This window comes from Nothobranchius furzeri, chromosome 8, assembly GCF_043380555.1.
Source record: "Nothobranchius furzeri strain GRZ-AD chromosome 8, NfurGRZ-RIMD1, whole genome shotgun sequence".
In the NCBI taxonomy this organism is placed as follows: Eukaryota; Metazoa; Chordata; class Actinopteri; order Cyprinodontiformes; family Nothobranchiidae; genus Nothobranchius; species Nothobranchius furzeri.
In genome coordinates, this window is record NC_091748.1 from 68,134,745 (window position 1) to 68,155,722 (window position 20,978).

Consider the following 20,978-nt stretch of genomic DNA (forward strand, 5'->3'; position numbering starts at 1 on the left):
AAGCAGCTTTAAATAAAAGGGTCTTTAGCTGTTTTTTTAAAGTGTCCAAAAATTAACCCAATTTTTCTATTAATATTATTATTATTATTATTATTATTATTGTTGTTGTTGTTGTATTATCCTAATCTTGAGCTTTCAACCCAAATACACACACACACTAAAAGAAAATGACTGTGCGCATGCACAAACACAAGCACACCCTCCTTCCGGGGGCCGGTCTGTTGACAGACGTTTGTGCTCGTTGGTTGCAGCTGTAGCCTGCATTGCCTTGACGTCACGCTGATCAATCCTGTTCCCAGAGCGGCGCACACAGACAGGAAAAAGGTTGCTGAGTGAAACAGACTGTCAGAGAGAGGGTAAGGTGGGAGGGAGCCACGGGGGAGGAGAAAATAAGAGGGCAGTGTGAAACCACAGTGTTATTCCATGCAGGGCCGGACGTAGGGGCAGGCACACACAGGCAGCTACTGCAGAAGCTGTTAATGCTCAGCACAGGGCAGGACAGGATAGATATTTTATGCATTATTTAGTCTCCTTCTGTTCTTAACCTGGGATATGAACTGACCTGACTTACTCCCACGTGTTTGTTTCCTTTGTGACCAAATATTTAATGTCGTTCACCACTTGGCAGACTTGGATTCTTGCACTGACATAAGGTAGGGTGGAAGTGAAGGGGGGGTGCGTTGGCATTCAGATGCATAATTTGTACAGTTTCCTGTGTGTGTGTGTGTGTGTGTGTGTGTGTGTGTGTGTGTGTGTGTGTGTGTGTGTGTATACATGTATTTTTGCTGTCTTTGCCTATTTGCATTTGCACACATGTACGTATTTAGTAGCTTATGCTCTCATTTATTTCTGAAGCCAGAGAGCGATTACTAACACAGCGTCCATCCTCTTGGGCCATACTGTCAGGAGATTCAGGCGTAAAGCCATGTGACTCCACAAAGAGCTGCAGGGATTGGCTGAGGTCATCCGTGACCTCAACATGCTGCCTCTGCCACCCCCCCTACAAACACACATACATGAAATCCCCCCCTCCCCTCCCTCTCAGTCTCTCCGCCTCCCTCCTTCCCTTCCCTCTCCCTGCTCTGCCTCTTTTTCTTTTTTTTCCTTCAGCTGGTTTTTTCCTCAGTGCTCAGCATCCTCGGCTGTGTGTAGGTTAGAGCAGCAGCAGCAGCAGCAGCTGTAGGATCATCTATGGCTCAAACCTGAGCATAAATCCACACCTAGCCTGGCTCCTGCCCCTCCTCTTTCATATCTTTTTCTCCCTCTCTTCCTTCTGGGCCAGTTGACAGGCGAGTTAGCCAGGGCGTTAGCCACAAGCGTACAGCTGCTCTGCTGCACATCGAACCTACTGTCCATCTGTAACCGGGGGGATTCTTCTCATCTACCCATCTCTCTACACATCCTGCTTTCATTTCAGGCTCTTTGCAGATAGAGGAATGAAAATCTGCAACCATGATGGAAGGTAAGAAACCATTTTCCTTCCTTAAAACATACCGGATGATCCTCTCACATGTCCTTGTCCCAGAGCCTTGTTTGTTGGCAAGTGTGAGTGTAAATGCATGTGTGTTATGGAGGCTCAGATCTATGCTACCCTGTGATTTTTTTTGAGTGCATACATTTTAGTGACGTGCATGTTATTCTTAGGAAAGGGCACAGCCACAGAATGTCTACCACAGGGACACACTGGTGAGGCCAATTGAGGCATTCACCTTTGTGAATGTATGTGCATATGTCTGAGGACCCCCCCTTTTCCCACTTCCCATCGTGAGGGATTATTTGGATTTATTGTGCAGGACGGCTTACATGCCCAGCTGGTCCTCTTGTATAAATTCTCTTTGTATGATGTGCTCTAAAATGTGTGCTCGCCCTCGCCGTGCTGCTCGTCACATTGGATTCCCTCCCCTCATGAGGGCTGCACGTCTGCCAGTTCATATCCTGCATCAGTGCTGCTTCTTATGAATTTGGTCAAAAAAGGAAGGTGTTGATGACGGTGTTTTAGCATGATGTCCCTTTAACTGATGACATCAGAAGCAGGCCGGTGATATCGAGATGAATCCCTGCGGCTCTGCAGCTGGCAAATGAAACCCTCCATCCATCTGTCTCATTTATCTTTTAATTTTCATGTTTTCGGTCTTTTCTGTGTACAAAATGTCAGCCAACCTTGAATTATGTAAGATTTCCTGGTCGATGTTTTGTTGCTGCAGATGCATCACTCAATCTATTTGCATAAAGAAACATATAATACTGTTTATCATCTGTTTACTCTGGTAAATTTAGGTAATAACCTCAACGCTAAACTAATGTGCTACGGAAGGATCTTATTAGCAGGCTGCCTGGTTGCGTGTGCATATTTAGAAATTAGTGGATGTAACTGCTTTCTGCTGGTTTTCCTGTGCAGAAGTAGGCCTCCAGACCCGCGGTGACTTCCATAATGACAAGTTAAAGTGAGATTCAAATTATTTGGACTTTATGAAAAACATTAAAACTCTATTACATCTTTATTCACTTTGCTGGTTTTCTAATCTGTGGTAACTTTTTAAGACATATTTGTAGATTTCTGTTGGTGAAAACAATGAGAAATGAATGAAAGTGGCTTTTTTTAATGTGTTAAAGTCACAAGTTCAGAAGTCCCAAACCATGTATAAGATCTCTCATTGCTCGTCTCAAATGTATGGAACACTGAGAAACCAGTTTTAAAATCTTATTTCTGATTATAATCAGTCCCTCTGAGTTTTTCATGCAGGCTGAACATGGAAATAGTCTCCTACACTTATCTCCTGCATTAGCTTCTGATAGAAAATAGATGGTGAAACTCTAGGATTAGAAAAGCCTACGAGATCTACGTCACACTGTCACCTAACATTCATTGATTCACCCATCTTGGCTTGCAACGGGGAAGGCAGTTGTTGTTTTAGCGTCCAGGAATCAGCAGAGAACACCTCGGCCAGTAGAAGCTTAGCATTAGCAAAACCAGTGCAGCAAACAGAATCAGTGGTAGAGCTGCGTTGCTGTTAGCCAGTACGAATACAAATATCAGGAAATGAGACTCCAGATTTGGGCTGAAAGGAATCATCGATTGATTCGAATAGTTTGATTAATGAAATTCCTTGATTCTTTTCTTACTAATTCAAGGCTTCTTTAAATGTGCGCACCACAGTCTGAACACACTGGTAACCCAAGTGCTGTGGAGGAAAATAGAGAAACTAGCAAAGACGCAAACCATTGTAAAAGGTCCCAAGTTTGGGATCTAGAGTTAAACTACGAGCAGATTAGCTAATGCTAAGCTAGCTCGTAGCACGCTCATGATCAAATGGGGAAAAACACGATGGAGGTGAATAACTAAACTCCACGAGCAGAAGAAAAATCCCCACCATCCCCTTTATTCGTGGATGTGTGGAGCTGCAGCAGATACCTCGAGTCTGGTGGTTGCTACAGAGAGTCAGAAACTCTAGTCTGCTCCACAACAGGAGTAAGGCAAGCCGTTGTAGCATGTAATTCACAAACGCTTCTATTTTTAAATACAATTTAGACTGGATTATGTTGCCAACCTACATAATAAAACAGATAAGCCACCATTATATTGTTACTAGTAGAAATTAAATGTCATTAGCATTTCCAGTAGCTTACTGCTGAATATGTTAATGGAATAATTCAATTCTACTGTGATGTGGCTCACTTCTAGTTCCTGAAACAGGGGCATCAGAGCTTTGTTTCCCCAGAGTGCAACTTATAAGGCATTCATTCCTATAGCGACCACTGCAAATGTATTGATAAAACGAGTGATCCGTTATGCTGTAATATAAGGCTGAAATGGAAAAAGCTAGAGTTGGCCAAGCAGATATAAGCAGGTTGTAAAAACAGCCAAGAACACCAGCATGGCTACACATTAATACGCAACAGCGAACCACTCAGTTGGTCATCTCTTTCTGTTTTCATCTTTTTATGCCTTACACATGAAATTTAATTTTGTTTAAGCAGGAATTTAAACACAGCTGCTCTATAGCCAGTAGTTAAGGTTATAAACAGATTTTTTTTGTGATTACTTCTTAGTCTGATTACCTTTGTGTCTTGAGTGATTAAAAAAAAAGGGTTTCCACCTTTGGAGTGGCAGTTTTAAATGTTTGTTAGGTTATATCTCCCCCCGACAGAGCACAGCCATATTTAGAGTACTGATCATTTTTCCCCCTTTGGCTTAGATTGAATTAGGAGGAAAATATCACAAAAGCAGAGTAGCTTGAGATGAGTTTGGCAAAATAACTCCTGAGTTTGACAGCTCGAAGATAAATTTCAGTGAAAGCGTTCCCTTTTGACCTCTAAAGTGGAAGCTAATGAGCTAATTTATTGTTGCTCTGCTTCCTGCTGGTGTGTTGTGCTGTCGCTGACAGACGTAGGTTGTTAAGTAACTTATTCAACAGAAAAACAGACAGTTTCCAAATGCTTCCCATCCATTAGCATGGTTAGTGCAAGCTTAGCATGGGCTGTGTTACGGCAGGATTACAATCAGGTGTTAAAATTGAACGCTAATCCTCATTAGCTCTGCTTTTTAAAGCCCAATGCCATGGCCAGCGTAGGTTGTCTCTCACTGACACACAAGGTTCAAGATGTGAACAGGTTACTTAAAAGTATTTGAGAGGTGAGAAACCTCATGCTCTTTTGAGTGATGGCAGATTATTTTCCTTTGGACACGATGTTGGGAAGAGGACAGAGGAAAAAATGAGAAAAGACAAACTGGAAGCTTTTTAATTGATGCCTAAAAAGGAATAGTTTTCTAGTTTTGAGGCTTTTAATTTAAAAGTTCGATATGTGGCCAAACATGGTTGCACTGTGAAATCTGAACCATCTTTGTATAACTAAATGTAATAGTTGAATTGTTATTCATTGGTACCGATATCCAACTCAGTTTGACCCATAAAACAAGTATCAGTGTCTAATTGATAGTATGAGACACATTTTACATTTGAGGCTTTTTTCAATCTTGAATAGAAATCACATGTAAGGCCTAACATGATGGTTTACTTAAAATCCCCCTTGAATCAAGTGTGTGCAGGGGTGGTGGTGAAGAGTTTACTCAAATTTTTCGAGGTGGTGAATCCCATATGTTACTTCATGTGGATGACCAGAGTCCTGTATGCTACAGACATAATAAAATAACAAAAGTTAAAACAGATTAAAAAGTAAGACCCAATAAAAGAAATGAACTATTAAAAAACATTAAAGTAAGAGCTGTCAATTCTCACTGTGCATGAAGAATAGAACAATAGCATGGACTTTATTGATCCCACAGTGGGTAAATTCACTCATTAGGGCAGAATATACACTTAAGCTTGGGGCACACTGGAGACAAATGTGCCGCGTTGCGCCTGCGCAGTTAGTGAGAGTGGCTACAAGGGGAGCGCGGTGTTGGGTCCCAGAAGTGCCGCTTTGCAACGCTGAAGAAAGGCGCCAGTTCTATTTCAAGCACAGCAATGCCGCGGCTGTTTACAACATGCTAGGGTACTTTACAGCAGACATTACGACGCGCAACGGCACAAACCCAACTTTAAACTCCCAAAACACAACGGCAAGTCTGATCATGTAAAAACAAGAGTCACTTTCCACTTCCTGTTCTCAAGTCCCACGTGATGTGACTATCATGCGACTTTCCAAGATGCGCTCAGTGGCGCGCAGGGCTGTTGCTAGCTATTTTGGTGCCCTAAGCACAAAGGCTTCGTGGTGCCCCCCCCACACACACACACACACACATACAGAAAAAACAACACAATAACACAGTATGTGCAAGCGCTTCGCCTTAAATTTTCTTTAATTCTCTTGTATGCACAAACTGCTTATTATTTTCCAAAAAGTAGGATTGATATTTAGTGTGTGTGTGTGTGTGTGTGTGTGTGTGGGGGGGGGGGGGGGGGGTCATTTTGCCTTGGCCCCCAAAATGTCTTGAAACGGCCCTGGGTGTGTGACTGAGTTTTGAAGGTGATCTGAATTGTATCAAATGTATAAATATTACATGTGTATAACTTATTGTTTTATACAGGTAGAAACACGTAGTGGAGATAAATCTACCTACATTTTACTTTTCAACACTTTGTTTTGTTTTCTTGTTTTTATTGAACTATTTTCCTGTCCTGTCTGTCTCTCATCTTCCTGCATCTCCTCTAAACTCTTCAGAAAAACTGCTGCCTGGATTCTTACTTTTTCACCTCATTAGTTACTTCTGAGCAGATCAAAGGGATCTCCTGACCGCAAAGCGGAGTGCGCGATTCGATGTTGCGTCAGTGAGGTGAAATCACCGCAGTGCAGGTGATGAGCTCTGCAGTAGCAGAGCTCTTCAGGCACGAATAAGACAGAAAGTAGAGAACATGAGCGGACATGAACGATCGTGTGTAAATTATATTTTTTTGGTTGCGCCACTTTGAGAATGGCTCGTGCGCTGGACGCAGCAGCCTGGATCGCTGCGCAACAACGCAGCGCTGTGTCGCTCTCTGTGCTCTCTTCTCAAAAGAGTCAATAAATGATGTAATATAGGTAGAAAACTTTTTTCCGGCTCCCCTGGATGTGTAGGATATACAGCTCCCCCATAATTCGATCCCTGCTCCTGGATGAAAAGCCGGATATTTTCACAAGAACCCCCAGTCCGGACGTCCCGGACAGAGAGTGAAAAGTGGACACGGTCCATCTCCTTTCCTTTTTGTATTGTTTTCTCTCTGTAAACATGCTGTTAACTTGCTTTGCACATCTTCTAATTGAAATCTGTCTTTATCATATATATATTATTTTTCATAAGCTTGCGTTTGGTGCCCCTTCCCCGGCGTGGTGCCCTACGCGCTGTGCGTGTGCGGAGCGCCGGCGCTGGCGGCGCGTCCTGTGTGACTTCTTGACTTCTTAAAATCGTGTTGCTTTCGTGGCGTGGCGCATCTGTCTCTGCTGTGCCCCAGGCAAATAGGAAAAATATAAAACAGGTAAATACACAAAGGCAGTAGGCTAATAGTAGTAATCTAGTAGTAATCATCTTTCCTATGGTATTTTAAAATGTTATAACTTTGTTTTTATCTTTATGATTTTATGACGTTGTTATTTGTTTTGTGTTGATTTATTTGAAGCACTTTGTCATTTTCTGTCTGTGATGAGTGCTATATAAATTTACTTACGTACTTATTATTGTAATCTTCAGCAATGAAAAAAATGAATAAAATAGAAAATACTGAATATAGTACGGATGTTAGCAGCAAAGAGGATAATGCCAGTACCAGTTAAACTTTGAAGTTCTACACTCAGTGGGAATGAATTTAGCGTTCTGTTTTACATCTGGGATGTTTCAGTTTGCCATTAAAAGAGTGACAGATGAAGGCTAAAGAGTAGAATTGAGTCTTCAACCAACATTTAAAAACCTTTAGGGATGGAGTCTGTTTGACACTCACCAGGAGGGCAGAGTAAACGGGTCTTTTCATTGCAAGACTTTATTGTTGGGTTTTGTTTGGCCATTTATCAGGGCTCCTGGGCCATTGTGAGCCCCAACAACGTTTCATCTGCTAGACAGAAGCTCAAAGAATAGTTTCCAATTGTAAATATTTTTACTGGGACCCCTTTTATACTAGTCCCGTGGGGAACTGAGAGCCAGTGAAGGGATGCGATATTGTGGTCCATTGTAAATAATAAAAATGTTTCCTTTTTTACCTTCCGTTGAGTTCATTGTTTTCAAATTACGTTATCTTAAAGATTATAGGTATGATTACTGGGATTTTGATGTGAGGAGTCATGTGTTCACACACATTTTATTTTAAAAGCTTGTGTGAACAGTGTGACCTTTGGTTTTGAGCGGAGGGTAAGTTAAAGCTCAACACATTTAAACTTAATGTGCTTCGATCTATACTCGAGCACCCCAGAGTCTAAACATTTTGTTCTCTGTACATTTGTGTTTTGAGTGGAAAAAACCTTCTCCTTTCTAATGACCCTATGGCATTTCCTGTAGCACTACCAAGAGAAGCAACTTAGCAGGGAATTCTCAACACTGGTATGGCTCAAACAATAAAAAAGCTTCAGATTCTTGCATGAATTGGGCTAACAAACTTTTTTCTGCAGCTTGTTCTGAGGAGTTGGGCTCTTTGTAGACACATGGTGGGCTTTAGACACATAGTCCCGTTAATCCTTGTTTCTATCAGTCGGAATTAGACAGTCTCACAGATCGCCTGGCTTGGATAAAACCTGGATTGGGGTTTAGCAGAGCATTTAGCCATATGGTGGGCTACATGGTATTTCTTTAGGTCGGTTTGCCGATTACTTTGAAACAAGTATTTGATTATTTGTTAAAGAATGAAAGTATTTATAAATACAGGATTTATTGCGGTAACAAATTTAGTTCACTGTTTAATGTCCCTGTGTGTCTCCGCTCTTAACAGGCTTCAGGTCGTACAGAACGCGGCAACCAGGTTTTTAACAAACACCCCTAGAAGAGACCATATCACACCTGTACTGGCGCGGCTTCACTGGCTACCCGTAAACTTCAGAGTCAAGTTTAAAATCCAGATTTTTGTTTTTAAGGCCCTGGTTGGTCTGGCTCCGGATTACCTGTCTGATCTTGTCACTCGTTATGTGCCAAACCGGGCGTTGAGATCTGCTGATTGCCTGCTGCTTCGCGGTCCAACAATGAAATACAAAACGCGGGGGCAGCGTGCTTTTGTCCATGCTGCTCCGACACTCTGGAATGCTCTTCCTCTTTCAGTGAGGCTGGCACCATCCCTCCTCCGTTTCAAGTCACTACTTAAGGCTCACTTTTACGACCAGGCATTTTTAAATCCCTGACTTTTATTATTTTACAATGTGTATTTTTATTGACCGTGATTATCTGCTTTGTTGTGTATTTTATTGTTTACCGTGTTTTGTTTTTATGTTGTGTTTTTACTTTTTATTCTGTACAGCACTTTTATCGGCTGCCATGCCGTTTTTAAATGTGCTTTATAAATAAAGATGGTATGGTATGGTATGGTATATGATACGTTTGTTGCACACATCTGTTGACCCTGCTTTTGGCAGTAGTATGGGGTAAGCTCTTTTTGTTGTGCTTGGATCTGTTGCTGGTGCTTGGACTGAATTTTGTTATTGATTAGAAATCTTTAAATCTGTAGAACATGAATGTTTTAATCAACTGCATTTCTCTTAAGCTTAAAGTAACACTAAGTTGTTTTTTTTAAACTTCAAGCAAGAGCGTTAACATTGATCTCGGTGATTGTTGCGTTAGAAACTTGATCAGTTTTATATTTGACACCACTACTGCTACACTACCAGCCCTCTACTGACCAGATACTGCACTTAACAGTTTTGGTGGCACAGGTAGGTGTTTTATAGGAGGATCTCTTTACCTGTTTTATGGATGTTAGCCGTTATGCTAGCAGTTAGCTAGGGTATCAACTCAATTTTGTCACTTCATTCTACAAATTGTTGTTTGTTTCTATTCCTGTTAATATCTAGTTTTTTGGGTGTAGCACCCCAGATGTGCTGCACATTTCATCACTGAGATCAAAGCTTGGTTAGTAGTACGTTGTATGCTTCCTCTTCTGTACATTCCTGCTATGTGCTTCACGCAATCTCAGACCTAAATGCCATCTTGTCTTGTCACTGATCCAAACTCAGTAAATCATCAGGGCAAATGAATTTGAAGCAAAGCTTTATTCACCTACCATATGGATATGAAACAGACCAATATATCTCAAAGAAAGGAGACCGATTTTACAAACTGACACCTATTTAACATTTAGTGTCAGTGAACATAAGCAAGCTGTACCACAAACCAGTTTTGGGGATTTCCCATTCCTCCTATTTAGTTTGGCTTGATTAAAAACCACAGAGGCAGAAACATTCACCACAGCTTTACTTGCTGTAACTCTGATACACAGGATTTAAATCTGAACACAACTCTAGTTTTAACATACATTTTGTTTTTAGACACTTCTGCCCAAATTCACCAATTGATTGAGCTAATCTTAGGTGTGTTCTTGCTGTGTCGTGGTTCTAATTCCATGTTTTCGTTCTTTTTAAACACAGAAACAGTTTTGTTTACCTGTTTTGTAGCTACAGTTTCGCAGACGGCTGCCGGCTTCTTCAGGCTGATGCTGATCAGCGTCAGCCTGAAGAAGCTGGCAGCCGTCGACGAAACTGTAGCTACAAAACAGGTAAACAAAACTGTTTCTGTGTTTAAAAAGAATGAAAACTTGATTGAGCTAATATTGTGAGGCACAATAATGTTTAGCATCTTATTCAATTCACATCCAGTTGATCATAAGTAAAATGACTCATGATGGACCAGAACCATAAAGTTATGAGTTTGCTGCACGCCCCAGAGGGCAGAGACAAACCAGAGGGAGAAACGATCGGCCAAAGCAGAAAGATCAAGGAGGAGCAGTAGCGGGGTTGCAGCAGAAGGAGAAGAAAAAGAAGAAAATATCATTTATATAGAGCCTCTCAAGATAAAAATCACGAGGTGCTTCACAAAAACAAAAAATGTAAAATATAAAAAAGAATTTAGAAAATGGTTAAAAATATATTTAAAATGAGCAAAAAGTTGACAATTGTGATTAAAAAATGTTAAGGAGAGAATAGGAAAGAGGGAAATCAGTGGATCCTGAGGAAGGTGGAATAGGTGGGGAGAGCAGAATAAAGAGAGTGGTGAAGAAGGTCATACAAAAGCCAGCCTGAACAAGTGAGTCTTCAGCTGCTTTTTAAAGGAGACCACTGAGTCCACTGATCTCAGGCTCAGGGGGAGAGAGTTCCAGAGTCTGGGGGCCACAGCAGCAAATGATCTGTCACCTTTGGTCTTTAGCCTGGTGCTGCACAATCAGTAGGCTTTGGTCACTGGACCTCAGGGACCTGCTGGGGGTGTAGGGACCAAGGAGACCACCAATGTAAGATGGTGCTTGTCCATTTAAGGCCCAATAGACCAGAACCAGGATCTTGAAATGAACCCTGAAGTTGACTGGCAGCCAGTGAAGCTGGAGGAGAAGCGGGGTAATGTGGGTTTGTTTGGAGGACTTGGTCAGAAGCCGAGCACAGGCATTCTGAACCACCTGTAGACGGTTCAGGGAGGTTCTGCTCAGACACGTGAAGAGAGAGTTACAGTAGTCTAAGTGTGAGGAGATGAAGGTGTGGAGAACGGTCTCAAGTTCAGAGCGGGACAGAATGGGACTCAGCTTAGCAATGTTCCTGAGATGGAAGAAGGAAGAGCGAACAAGAGAACTGACATGAGAATCCAGGGTGAGAGCTGGGTCAAAGGTCACACCAAGATTCCTGACAGAAGGTTTGGTGTGAGAAGCAAGCTGACCAAGAGAGTCTCTGACTTTTGGAACCAGCTTGTCTGGGGCACAGATGAGGATCTCAGTCTTATCTTCATTCAGCTGTAGAAAGCTCCCAGCCATCCAGGTTTTAATAGAGTCTAAGCAGGTGTGTAACAGCTGCAGCTTAGACATCTCATGGGGCTTAAAAGACATGTACAGTTGGATGTCATCTACATAAAGATGGTAGGGGATTCCTTTGAAGGAGCTCAGGATGTGCTGAAGAGGAAGCAGATAGAGGAGGAAGTGCAGAGGTCCTAGCACAGAACCTTGTGGGACACCATGGGTAAGAGAGGTGGTGGAGGACCTAAACTTGGAGATGGCCACAGAAAAGGAGCGCTCAGAAAGAAAGGTGTCTTGTGAGTTAACCATGTTAGCTTAAACTCGTGTGCTAACATCGCAGTATTGTACAGATTACTATCGTGTACCAGACAATTAAAATATTATCAGTCATTTAATATAATATTAATACTAATGAGCGTCTGTCAGCGGTTTCAGACTCGCTAATATCCGTTCACGTTTCGTAGTTTAGCTTAGAGAGAGGGAGAGAGACGCCTGTCATCCGGTTCTCGAGCTCATGCGGGCTTCTGTGAGCTGGATCCGACCCAGACATCAGCAAGCCAGTTGAGCTGATATTTTTTAAAGCTACACATGATCTTTCTCTTGAGGTCCATGGTGGTTCTGATCTGGTTCCGACCCAGAAAGCTTGCTCGGCTGGTCTGCTGAGCTGAGAGAAAGACGCCTGTGATCCGGTTCTGGAGCTCATGCGGGCTTCTGTGAGCCGGATTTGACCCAAACACCAGCGAGACAGTTGAGCTGGTATTTTTAAAAGCCGCACATCCTCTCCTGGTGGTCCAGGCGGCGGTTCTGATCCGGTTCCTACCTGGAAACCAGCTGGCCTGCTGAGCCGCGCATCTCTTCTGGTGGTCGGTTCTGACCTGGTTCTGACGGTAATCTGAGCTCCAGAAATCCGCATTTAATTTTTTAAACCCTGCCTCGGGTCTCTGGAGCCCAGCGCGGACCTCCCTGTCCCGGTAAATACCAATGCGGGCTACAGAAGTCTGTCTTTTCAGCTGCACAAAACGCCCTCAGACACGGAGATGGAGGCGTTGTTTCTCTTGTCTGGAAACCCGTGGACTCGATGTCCGGACACGCTGGAGTTGGTACAGCCTTCACAAACTCTAGTTTAGCAACATGAACACAACCCAAAACTAGTAAACACACACACCGACTGGATAACATGACCTCTACCCTACAACTAGCCACTCTCCACACTGAGCTGAGGCAGCGCCGAGCTTCTAACTCCCTTTGGTTACATCAGAGGTTCAGATTTAGAAAAAAGCTTTGCCGAGAAAGGCCACGTTCTACTAGAAAAACTCTGCTGTTATGTATTTTAAAACCAAATAGCCACAATAAGCTATTTAACTAGTATTTTTGGACAGCATTTTATATGAATTAGAAAAAAAATTAACCTGCAATTTTCTCTTTAAGATTAAATTCTCATTAGTTGTCACACACACTGATGAAATGTGCTCTCTGCATTTGACCCATCCCCGTGGGGAGCAATGAGCTGCACACAGACGCGCTCGGGCACTATTTGGTGGTTTAACCCAAAATCGAACCCCTTAAAGCTGAGTGTCAAGCAGGGTGGCATTCAGACCCGTTTTTAAGAGTCTTTGGTATGGCCTGACCATGTATTTGAACCCTCAATCTCCCAGTCTCAGGGCAGACACTCATGCCACTAGTCTAAACAAATTCCTAGTAGCTGTATGATACTATTGTGCCTCTATTTGGCAATAAATGTGTCCCATTCAGTTGACACCATGCTAACTAGTGTGTGGCTAGCTACAGTAAGATGTATTTGTTGTGTTAAGTACACCTATTTAATGCAACAGGCATTACAAACCTTCCATTACTCACATATGTTATTTATGCAGAAAGATGAATAAAAATGAGAATGATCTTTCATGTTTGTAGAAAAGAAAACACCTGATGAAAAAGCATCTTTGCAAAGAGGTGTTCTGTTGTTTTGGTGGAATTAATCAATGATTACCAGTTGGGACTTCGGATTAAAGACCAAAGGGCTGCTTAAATCTGGGGGGAGGGGTTGCAGTCGGAAATGGGATTTGACCTCGTTCACAAGAACAACAACCTTTAGAGAAACATATCCAAATGTTTGCTTGTTTTCTAGCCACACACACACACACACACACACACACACACACACACACACACACACACACACACACACACACACACACACACACACAAGCTTATGTAATGATGTTGATGATTCTGGGCCAGATAAGCAGACATGTTTTTCTAATCCAGTGCCAGTAAAGGAAAGAGGGGTTCTGTTTTCTAACTGATGTTTCAGACTCGCCGTGGAAAATGTTCTGGCCAGTAAAATTAAGTTTATATTTTCTTTAAAGTTTGTGTTTTTCACAGCAAAGTGTTTTGAAGATTTTTATTTTGATCATCATTTTCCATTAATACCTAATCTTCTTGCATTTGTAGTTTTCTATATCCCTATTAGTGCTGCACGGCTTTATTTAAATAAAGATGCAACCCAGGGAAAATAAGAATCAAACAGGAAGTGGTGAGCATCATTAATCCCTGAAGACTAATCGTGCTGCGTCCAGCCTGACAGGGCTCTACATTATGGCTGTCAGTGATTTGGAGTCACAAATGTGCCGTCTAATTAAATCCTGGAAGAGTGACTTTATTTTTCTGAAGAAAAACACACTAGTGTTGTGGTTGCGTTAGCGCTAATGTCATCAATTTAAAGGCGCTGTGGGAGAGTGTTTTTTAATGTTGTTAATGATCAAAAAAGCAACAGGAAGAGCCTCATGAATCCATCAAAAGGCAACATTTAGGGGAGAAAAATTCAAATAAATTTAGTTCAGTGCCTATTAAAGAACGTTAATGAGAGGATGGCTTTGATTTTTGACAAAATGTTCAAATCTCCAGAGACGAGGCTCAAGTCTCCTAACTTAGGTTTGGCAGAGAACTCGATGGTGAGCTAACAAGGTTTAAATTATGCCAATGGATGTACATGGATGTACTTGTGTGTCCTTTTGGTTCATACCTAGCTTCCTACTAACAAATGTAAGTGTTGCGTCCCTCCCGAGGTAAGATGGCTGTGTTCGAGGGAGGGAGGGCAACACATGTAGCCTACTTGAGTTAAAGTTAGCGGGTTTTATTGTTTACAGAGGTAAGAAATCCTTCCCAAAGACCGGGAAAAACTAACAGAAAACTCTAGCACACCCTTTGGTGCAAAAGTTTAACAAACTGCCAACAAAACGTAGGAGGCGAAGTTACCATAAGTTTTTGCGGTAACTTAAATCAACACAAAAGGGCCTCCTACACATAAAGAAAACTAAAAGAATTCTAAATATGAATTTTTAAATGAATGAGGTTGCAAGACAGAAGGGCCAACAAACAAATTTGATTTTCAAAGGTTCACAAAAAAAAAAAAGAAAATACAATAAAATAAAGATCCAATGCACAACCTGATTTTTCTTCACCTTGTAGTTTTTTCAGAACACAACAGAAACTTAACGAGCTTACATCAAAGAGTCAAAAAGGATCAAACTACTCAACAACTCTCAAACGACACCCAAAAGGTTTCAGATGAAGGCAATTGGACTTCTTTGGTTTCTTGAAGACTGATGAGAAGAAAAACGTCTTTAAGAAACCAAAGAAGTCCAGTTGTTTTCATCTGAACCCTTTTGAATTCCACTTCACCAAGCCGGCTGAACACAACACAGCATGCACATAACCTGAGCACATACCCACCTGGACAGGACAGGGTTTTCAGAGATCCCCCATAGAGTCGCTGAGCAGGACTTTTGGTTAACTCATGCTGATGGTTAGAACTCAGTAGGAAATGACATCAGCAGATAAATTTGAAAAGTTGCTTGTGAAGCAGGATGGCGTCACAAGCAAAAGTGTGACTATGCTCCACCCCAATGATGCAATTCACTGGTTCTTGTTGCCTCACAGAGCACCATAAAAACTGACACTTCTTCTGGTCATTGAACACCACATTGTACATCAAACAGCAGCTCTCCCAGTCCTCCAAATGGATTGAATTGCTGTACTTCAACAGGATAAAAATTTTAATGTTACTGTAGATGCTGTAGAATTTCCCTCTGGGATTAATAAAGTATTTTTGAATTTTTGAATTGAATTGAATTTTAGCGCTGAACAGTGACAAAAGTCACTGCTGAAGCGGTTATGATATACTGACGTCTTTGCAAAGACAACAGATATGAGAACCAGGCCATTCCTGCTCAGTTTCTCCCCTCTCAGAAATTACCCTGAAGTTTCTACAATGGAAACACGTCCATAGCCTCTAAAAATTACTAATAACACAACAGAAATCAGCTGATATTTGGTAAAGGGATGTGTGAGGAGTATCTTCGGATCCCTAGAAGGAGCATCGGGTAAACAAAGATAGGACTGGTGCAGTTAAGAGAGTGCAGGATCTCCATGGGGGAGGTATGTTTTCTCAAGGGGGAGGAGAAAAAGAAAAAGAGAAGAGAGGACAGGCATCATGCATTTTGATGACTCACTTCTTATTTTTATGTAGCAAAAGTGATGCTTTTAAAGTTGGAGCTCTAGTGAGGAAAATTGAGAAGCACCTACGTCTAATTCCATGTCTTTCAGCCAACATGCCTGATTCCCTTTGCTATTCCTGTTCCATCTTCCTAATTATTGCTGGACTGAAAACAGGGTGGTGGGAAAGCCCTCTGGGATGTTGGCTTTATTTGGCAATTTAATATTGATGTGCCCCTCTAGATAATGTGTTCGTCTCCCAGTCTGATTCTTAGCGCTTGGCTCGGTCTCGTAACTTCACTTAATAATTAAATAACTGCAGTTAGGCTGAAATGCATGTAGTCTTTTTATTTGTTTGGTAGATAAACATCAGAGCATTTAACCATTAAATGGTTGATTCAGGCCTGCCTGGTCTCAGTTACAGATTTCAACAATCAGGTCAATGGCGTGGTTCTGCTCTGCAATGCGCAGGAATGTTACAGGGGCTGAATTAAAGGAATAGCAATGCCACGTTTAATCAAGATTATCCATTTGGATGAGATTATAATTAGATTCCCATTCACGGAGCCAAAGCATATAAAGACTCTGGATTTAGTTTGCCCATTTTCCAAAACTTTTATTTACTTTTGCTTTAAAGACTAGAAGCTATGAAACCCTGATATTTACAGCAAATGATGTCTAAGCCAGAAGAATATACACACAATTATAGGAATCACAACAAAATTTGCTTATAATAGTATTTTCATTAATTATATGTTCACGTTTTCATTTATTTCATTTATATATTTAGTTATTTTTTTATTTTCTTTAGCTGTAGCTCCTAAATTCATTGAAAAATGTCTTATAGTGTGGGACAAATCAGCTCTTTGCCTGGGTTGAGTGCTGCATGTTCACTTAGAAGCCATACCAGTGCAAACAGATGTCGTTTCCAATCAGCTGAGGATGCACTGGTGCAGTGACGCAGGAACAAAGCTACAGGAAGAGATCAGCAGTGTTTAGTTTGATACTGGGTGGGTTGAGAGATATAGGGACGAGGGATGAATTGAAATGTTTAGACGAGAGAGAGAGGGAGATTAATGCAGAAGATTTACGGTTATGTAGGTTATTTTAAGGAGGCCCTGGTTGTGTAGCTTCATCTCACCAGCTGTGTGTGACACATTCCTGGGTTCAGTCTGTTTGTTTGGCATCACTGTGTTTGTGCTGCGTTACCATGACACATTGCTGTGTGTGTATTAGACTATAGGCTTGACTTTCTGGAACTAAAGAAAACATGCTTCTCTGATTCTTGTTTGTAGAACTCAAAGTGCAGTATTGTGCACTTACTGGCAACCCAGTGTCATTTTACAGCGTACCAGATCCATTTGTGAGATGTTTTGATTGAACTTCATAAAAGGGGTGCGAATTGGCAGGAATCTGGCAGTACAATATACAGTATATCACAACCCCTAAAAACAACTGGAGGACAATGGAGACAAAGGGTGTTTCTCAATGCCAAGGAACCTCACCTTGATGTCTTGGTTCCTCCCCAGTTGCCTAGGACATACGTCATCAGGAACCACCAAGGCGTGTTACAATGTTCATACCCTACCGAGGCATCTGTTCTCCATTTGTAAGCCGTTTAGCTAGCTGAGCAAGGAAACACAGGAGGTGTCTTCTAGCCTAGCCTTGGTGAAAAATTTCCCAGAATACAGCGCAGTACTTTAAAGTTTAAATGTAAGCTGTAGCTATCGGGTTGATATCTGAAATGTTTTTTTTATATCCAAAGCAGTTAGCTATGGTTGGTTAGTTGCTTAATAGTTGCAGCTTCGGTGGCTAGCGGGTCATAACTCGTGTGCATATTTAATTGAACAAATATATACACAATTTAAAGAGTAAAAGACTTGTTATATATCTATGTTGAAACATACATATTTTTACAGTTAAAACTTCTAAAGTTCAGGCAGTTTCACTTTTACCCCTTAAATAATAAATATTTCTGTGGAAATATGCTGTAGACATCAGTGCCAGATGCCAGAACAGTTGCCGGACGGTTGTTGGAGGAAATACGCATAAAGGAAACATAACATTTGGAAATGTACATTAAAATTGTCTCGTATAATGCACGAGGACTCCCAGTGGGGCAGAGTGGAGCTGATAAATCACAACGTTTGGTTGTGAATGAAATTCTGGAGTCATGTTACATTCTGTGTGTCCAGGAGACATTTTTACCCAAACAAGATTTAGAAAAGCTGAACTGTGTGCATGAGCACTTCCATGGAGCAGGTGAATCAACCTCTGACCTGAGCTCCAGAATAGTTCGTGGCAGGATGCCTGCTTGTGTTGCTGTTTTTTGGCACAAAAAATATGATCACATGGTTAATCTTGTCAGACTGAATGTTGATTGGGCAATAGGAATTGAAGTTAGAACTAAAGATAAGCATTTCCTTATTCTTAATGTTTATATTCCCTTTGAGTGTCCCCAGAATGAAGATGAATATCTCTGCAGGTTGGCTTTTATAACATCTTTTATTCAGGACCATGTATCCAGCTGGGTTTATACTGTGGGTGATATGAATGCAGATGCACCAGATTGTAATTCTTTATTTGCAGATCACCTACAGAAATGTTGCTCTTATAATGGTTTTATTCTGTCCAGTAAAATGTTCCTGCCTGGTAACAGTTACACTTATATCAGTGAAGCGTGGCATACAATATCATGGCTTGATCACTGCGTTACCACAGCAGATGCCCATGATGCCATAGAGTCCATGAGGATTGATTATGAATTTGCTGCTACTGACCACGCCTCATTATCATTTATAGTAAATTGGGATGATGTTCCAGCAGTTATGCCTGTGAACACTGGCATAGGTGTGGGGAAAATAGACTGGTCTAATCTAACCGACGTGGACATTGTGGAATACCTGAGTCAGTCTGACAGCTTGCTGGGTAAGATTGAGATACCAAAACAGGCTGCTGCATGTTATGACATCAATTGCAGACATCCTCAACATGGGGCTGAGCTGTGCGCTTTGTTTGAAAATGTTGTGGAATCACTTTTTGCCTCATGCAGGTTCCTGTGTAAAACTAAAAGTTATAAGGCTAAAACAGGGTGGAATGAGTATGTGGAAGAGCTTCTTGCTGAGGCTAGAGAAGCATTTAAGGATTGGGTTGAGGCAGGTCAGTGGCTTTCGAGCAGATCACAGAATACCTCTCACAAAGCTGTCTGCTTGACCCTTACCAATCTGGGTTCAAAAAGGGCCACTCCACTGAAACTGCTCTGTTAGCAGTGACGGAATCCTTAAAAGAAGCTAGAGCGACTGCCAAATCCTCAGTGCTTATCCTGCTTGACTTATCGGCTGCATTTGACACTGTCAACCATGGCATCCTTTTGTCCACACTCTCTAGCATCACAGGGCATCACAGAGAAAGAACACGCCTGGTTTGAATCTTACCTCACAGGACGATCATTCAGTGTAGCTTGGCTTGGACAATCCTCTACTGTGCACCATCTTGCCACAGGAGTCCCCCAGGGCTCTTTACTAGGACCTCTTCTCTTTGCCATATACACCACCTTGCTGGGTGAGATCATTCGATCACATGGCTTCTCCTACCACTGCTATGCAGACGACACCCAGCTCTATCTGTCATTTTCACCAGACGACCACACTGTCTCTGCACGAATATCAAACTGTCTCTGACATATCAAATGGATGAAATCCCACCATCTCCAACTCAACCTCTCTAAAACCTATAATAAAACCTATTTAGAAAGGCGCCATCTTGCATAGCAACATATTGATCATAAAGTATAGCCGCTTGTAGTGCTAATCTAGGATATACAGATTAATCCGGCCAGTTGAATTAGCTCTTATATCCCAAATTAGCTGTGTTTACTTCTGCACTCAACACATGTTGTGTTTGTAAGATCGAATGTGGCCATAAAGTTTTACACGTTTGTGTTTGTGAGATCATAAATGATGCTGAGGAGATGGTTCCTGTGCCTGTCGCTGCCCAGGCAGCTATCCGAGGGATGAAACATGGCAGATAAGATTTCATTAGCAGACATCAGGTCAGACCACGGGGCGGAGAGCCCATTGATTTTCAACATGTCAGCAGGGTGAGACGGCAGGGAGGAGGAGAGGAAGGAGAAGAGACTTGAGAACCCAAAGGAATGGGAAGACGTAGAAAAATGCACCTCACTGAAATTAAATCACTAACTAGAAAGTAACTGTTGTATTCAGTGTAGGAAGCTACCACTCAGCAGTGTGAAAAATGCATTGTACCAATAAAAGACAAGGACAGTACAGTATGTAAGTTCTGACTCATTTTATGGTTGAAATAACCAGTAAAGCTATTACTGAGCCAACCTAATATTCTTCTAACAGATGCACATTATAATCCCCTATAAATGACCTCACGTATTTCTGTTGTCACAGCCTGCACTCCTTTCTTCGTCCACTGTTCTCCTGCATGGATGATAATTATTTGTGTTTTGTCTGCAAGACTCAGACCTCCAGAAGTCTCATTAACCCAAAAAGACGTTTGAAAGTTGGGATTTGTGATTTTCCTTCTCGACATATTTGTGGTTTGTTCTTGAAAATGTGAAAAATCTTGATTCCTTTCAAGCCCCCTTCACCACAATGTGTGATTGTTTGGTTTGATGCTCAGAAAATACATAAAGTTGGAGATGATGGAATAAAGCTAACTCAGCTGGGTTGGAAGGTATTTTTTGTATTACTTTATATTTACCCTGGTCTTACATGTAGTCTTTTAAACACACAAATACATAATTGTTAGAGTTATGGTCTAATATGGTTAAATTAAAGGAGAACAGCAGAAAACGTTTGACATTTATCTAAAATGCATCTAGTTTTGTTTCTGGTAAAGATTGATGTATAAGGTGTGCGGTGTGTGAAATTTGTATCATTAAAGAAATAAAAATCCGTACCAATGATATTTTATTTTAGTGTCAATATCTGCCAATAATTTTGGACATCCCTAGTGGTGGTAAAATGGACAGGGCCCAGATTCAAACAGTGCCCCACACAAACCCTAGCCTGACCAGCCGGCCTCATGCCTCCTTATGGGATTCAAATAACTCCACCCCCTGAGAATTTTAAC

General features: G+C 41.6%; 1 protein-coding gene across 1 annotated transcript in view; it reads left to right on the plus strand.

Annotated features, from left to right (window-relative positions):
- The first annotated feature begins 299 nt into the window (after positions 1-299).
- Positions 300-20,978, plus strand: part of sgip1a (SH3GL interacting endocytic adaptor 1a) — an 85,599-nt gene continuing 64,920 nt past the window's right edge. The window contains exons 1-2 of the mRNA XM_054752136.2: positions 300-653; positions 1,418-1,462. Coding sequence (XP_054608111.2) covers positions 1,453-1,462 — 10 coding nt within the window. The 5' untranslated portion in view covers positions 300-653; positions 1,418-1,452. The remainder of the gene's footprint in view (positions 654-1,417; positions 1,463-20,978) is intronic.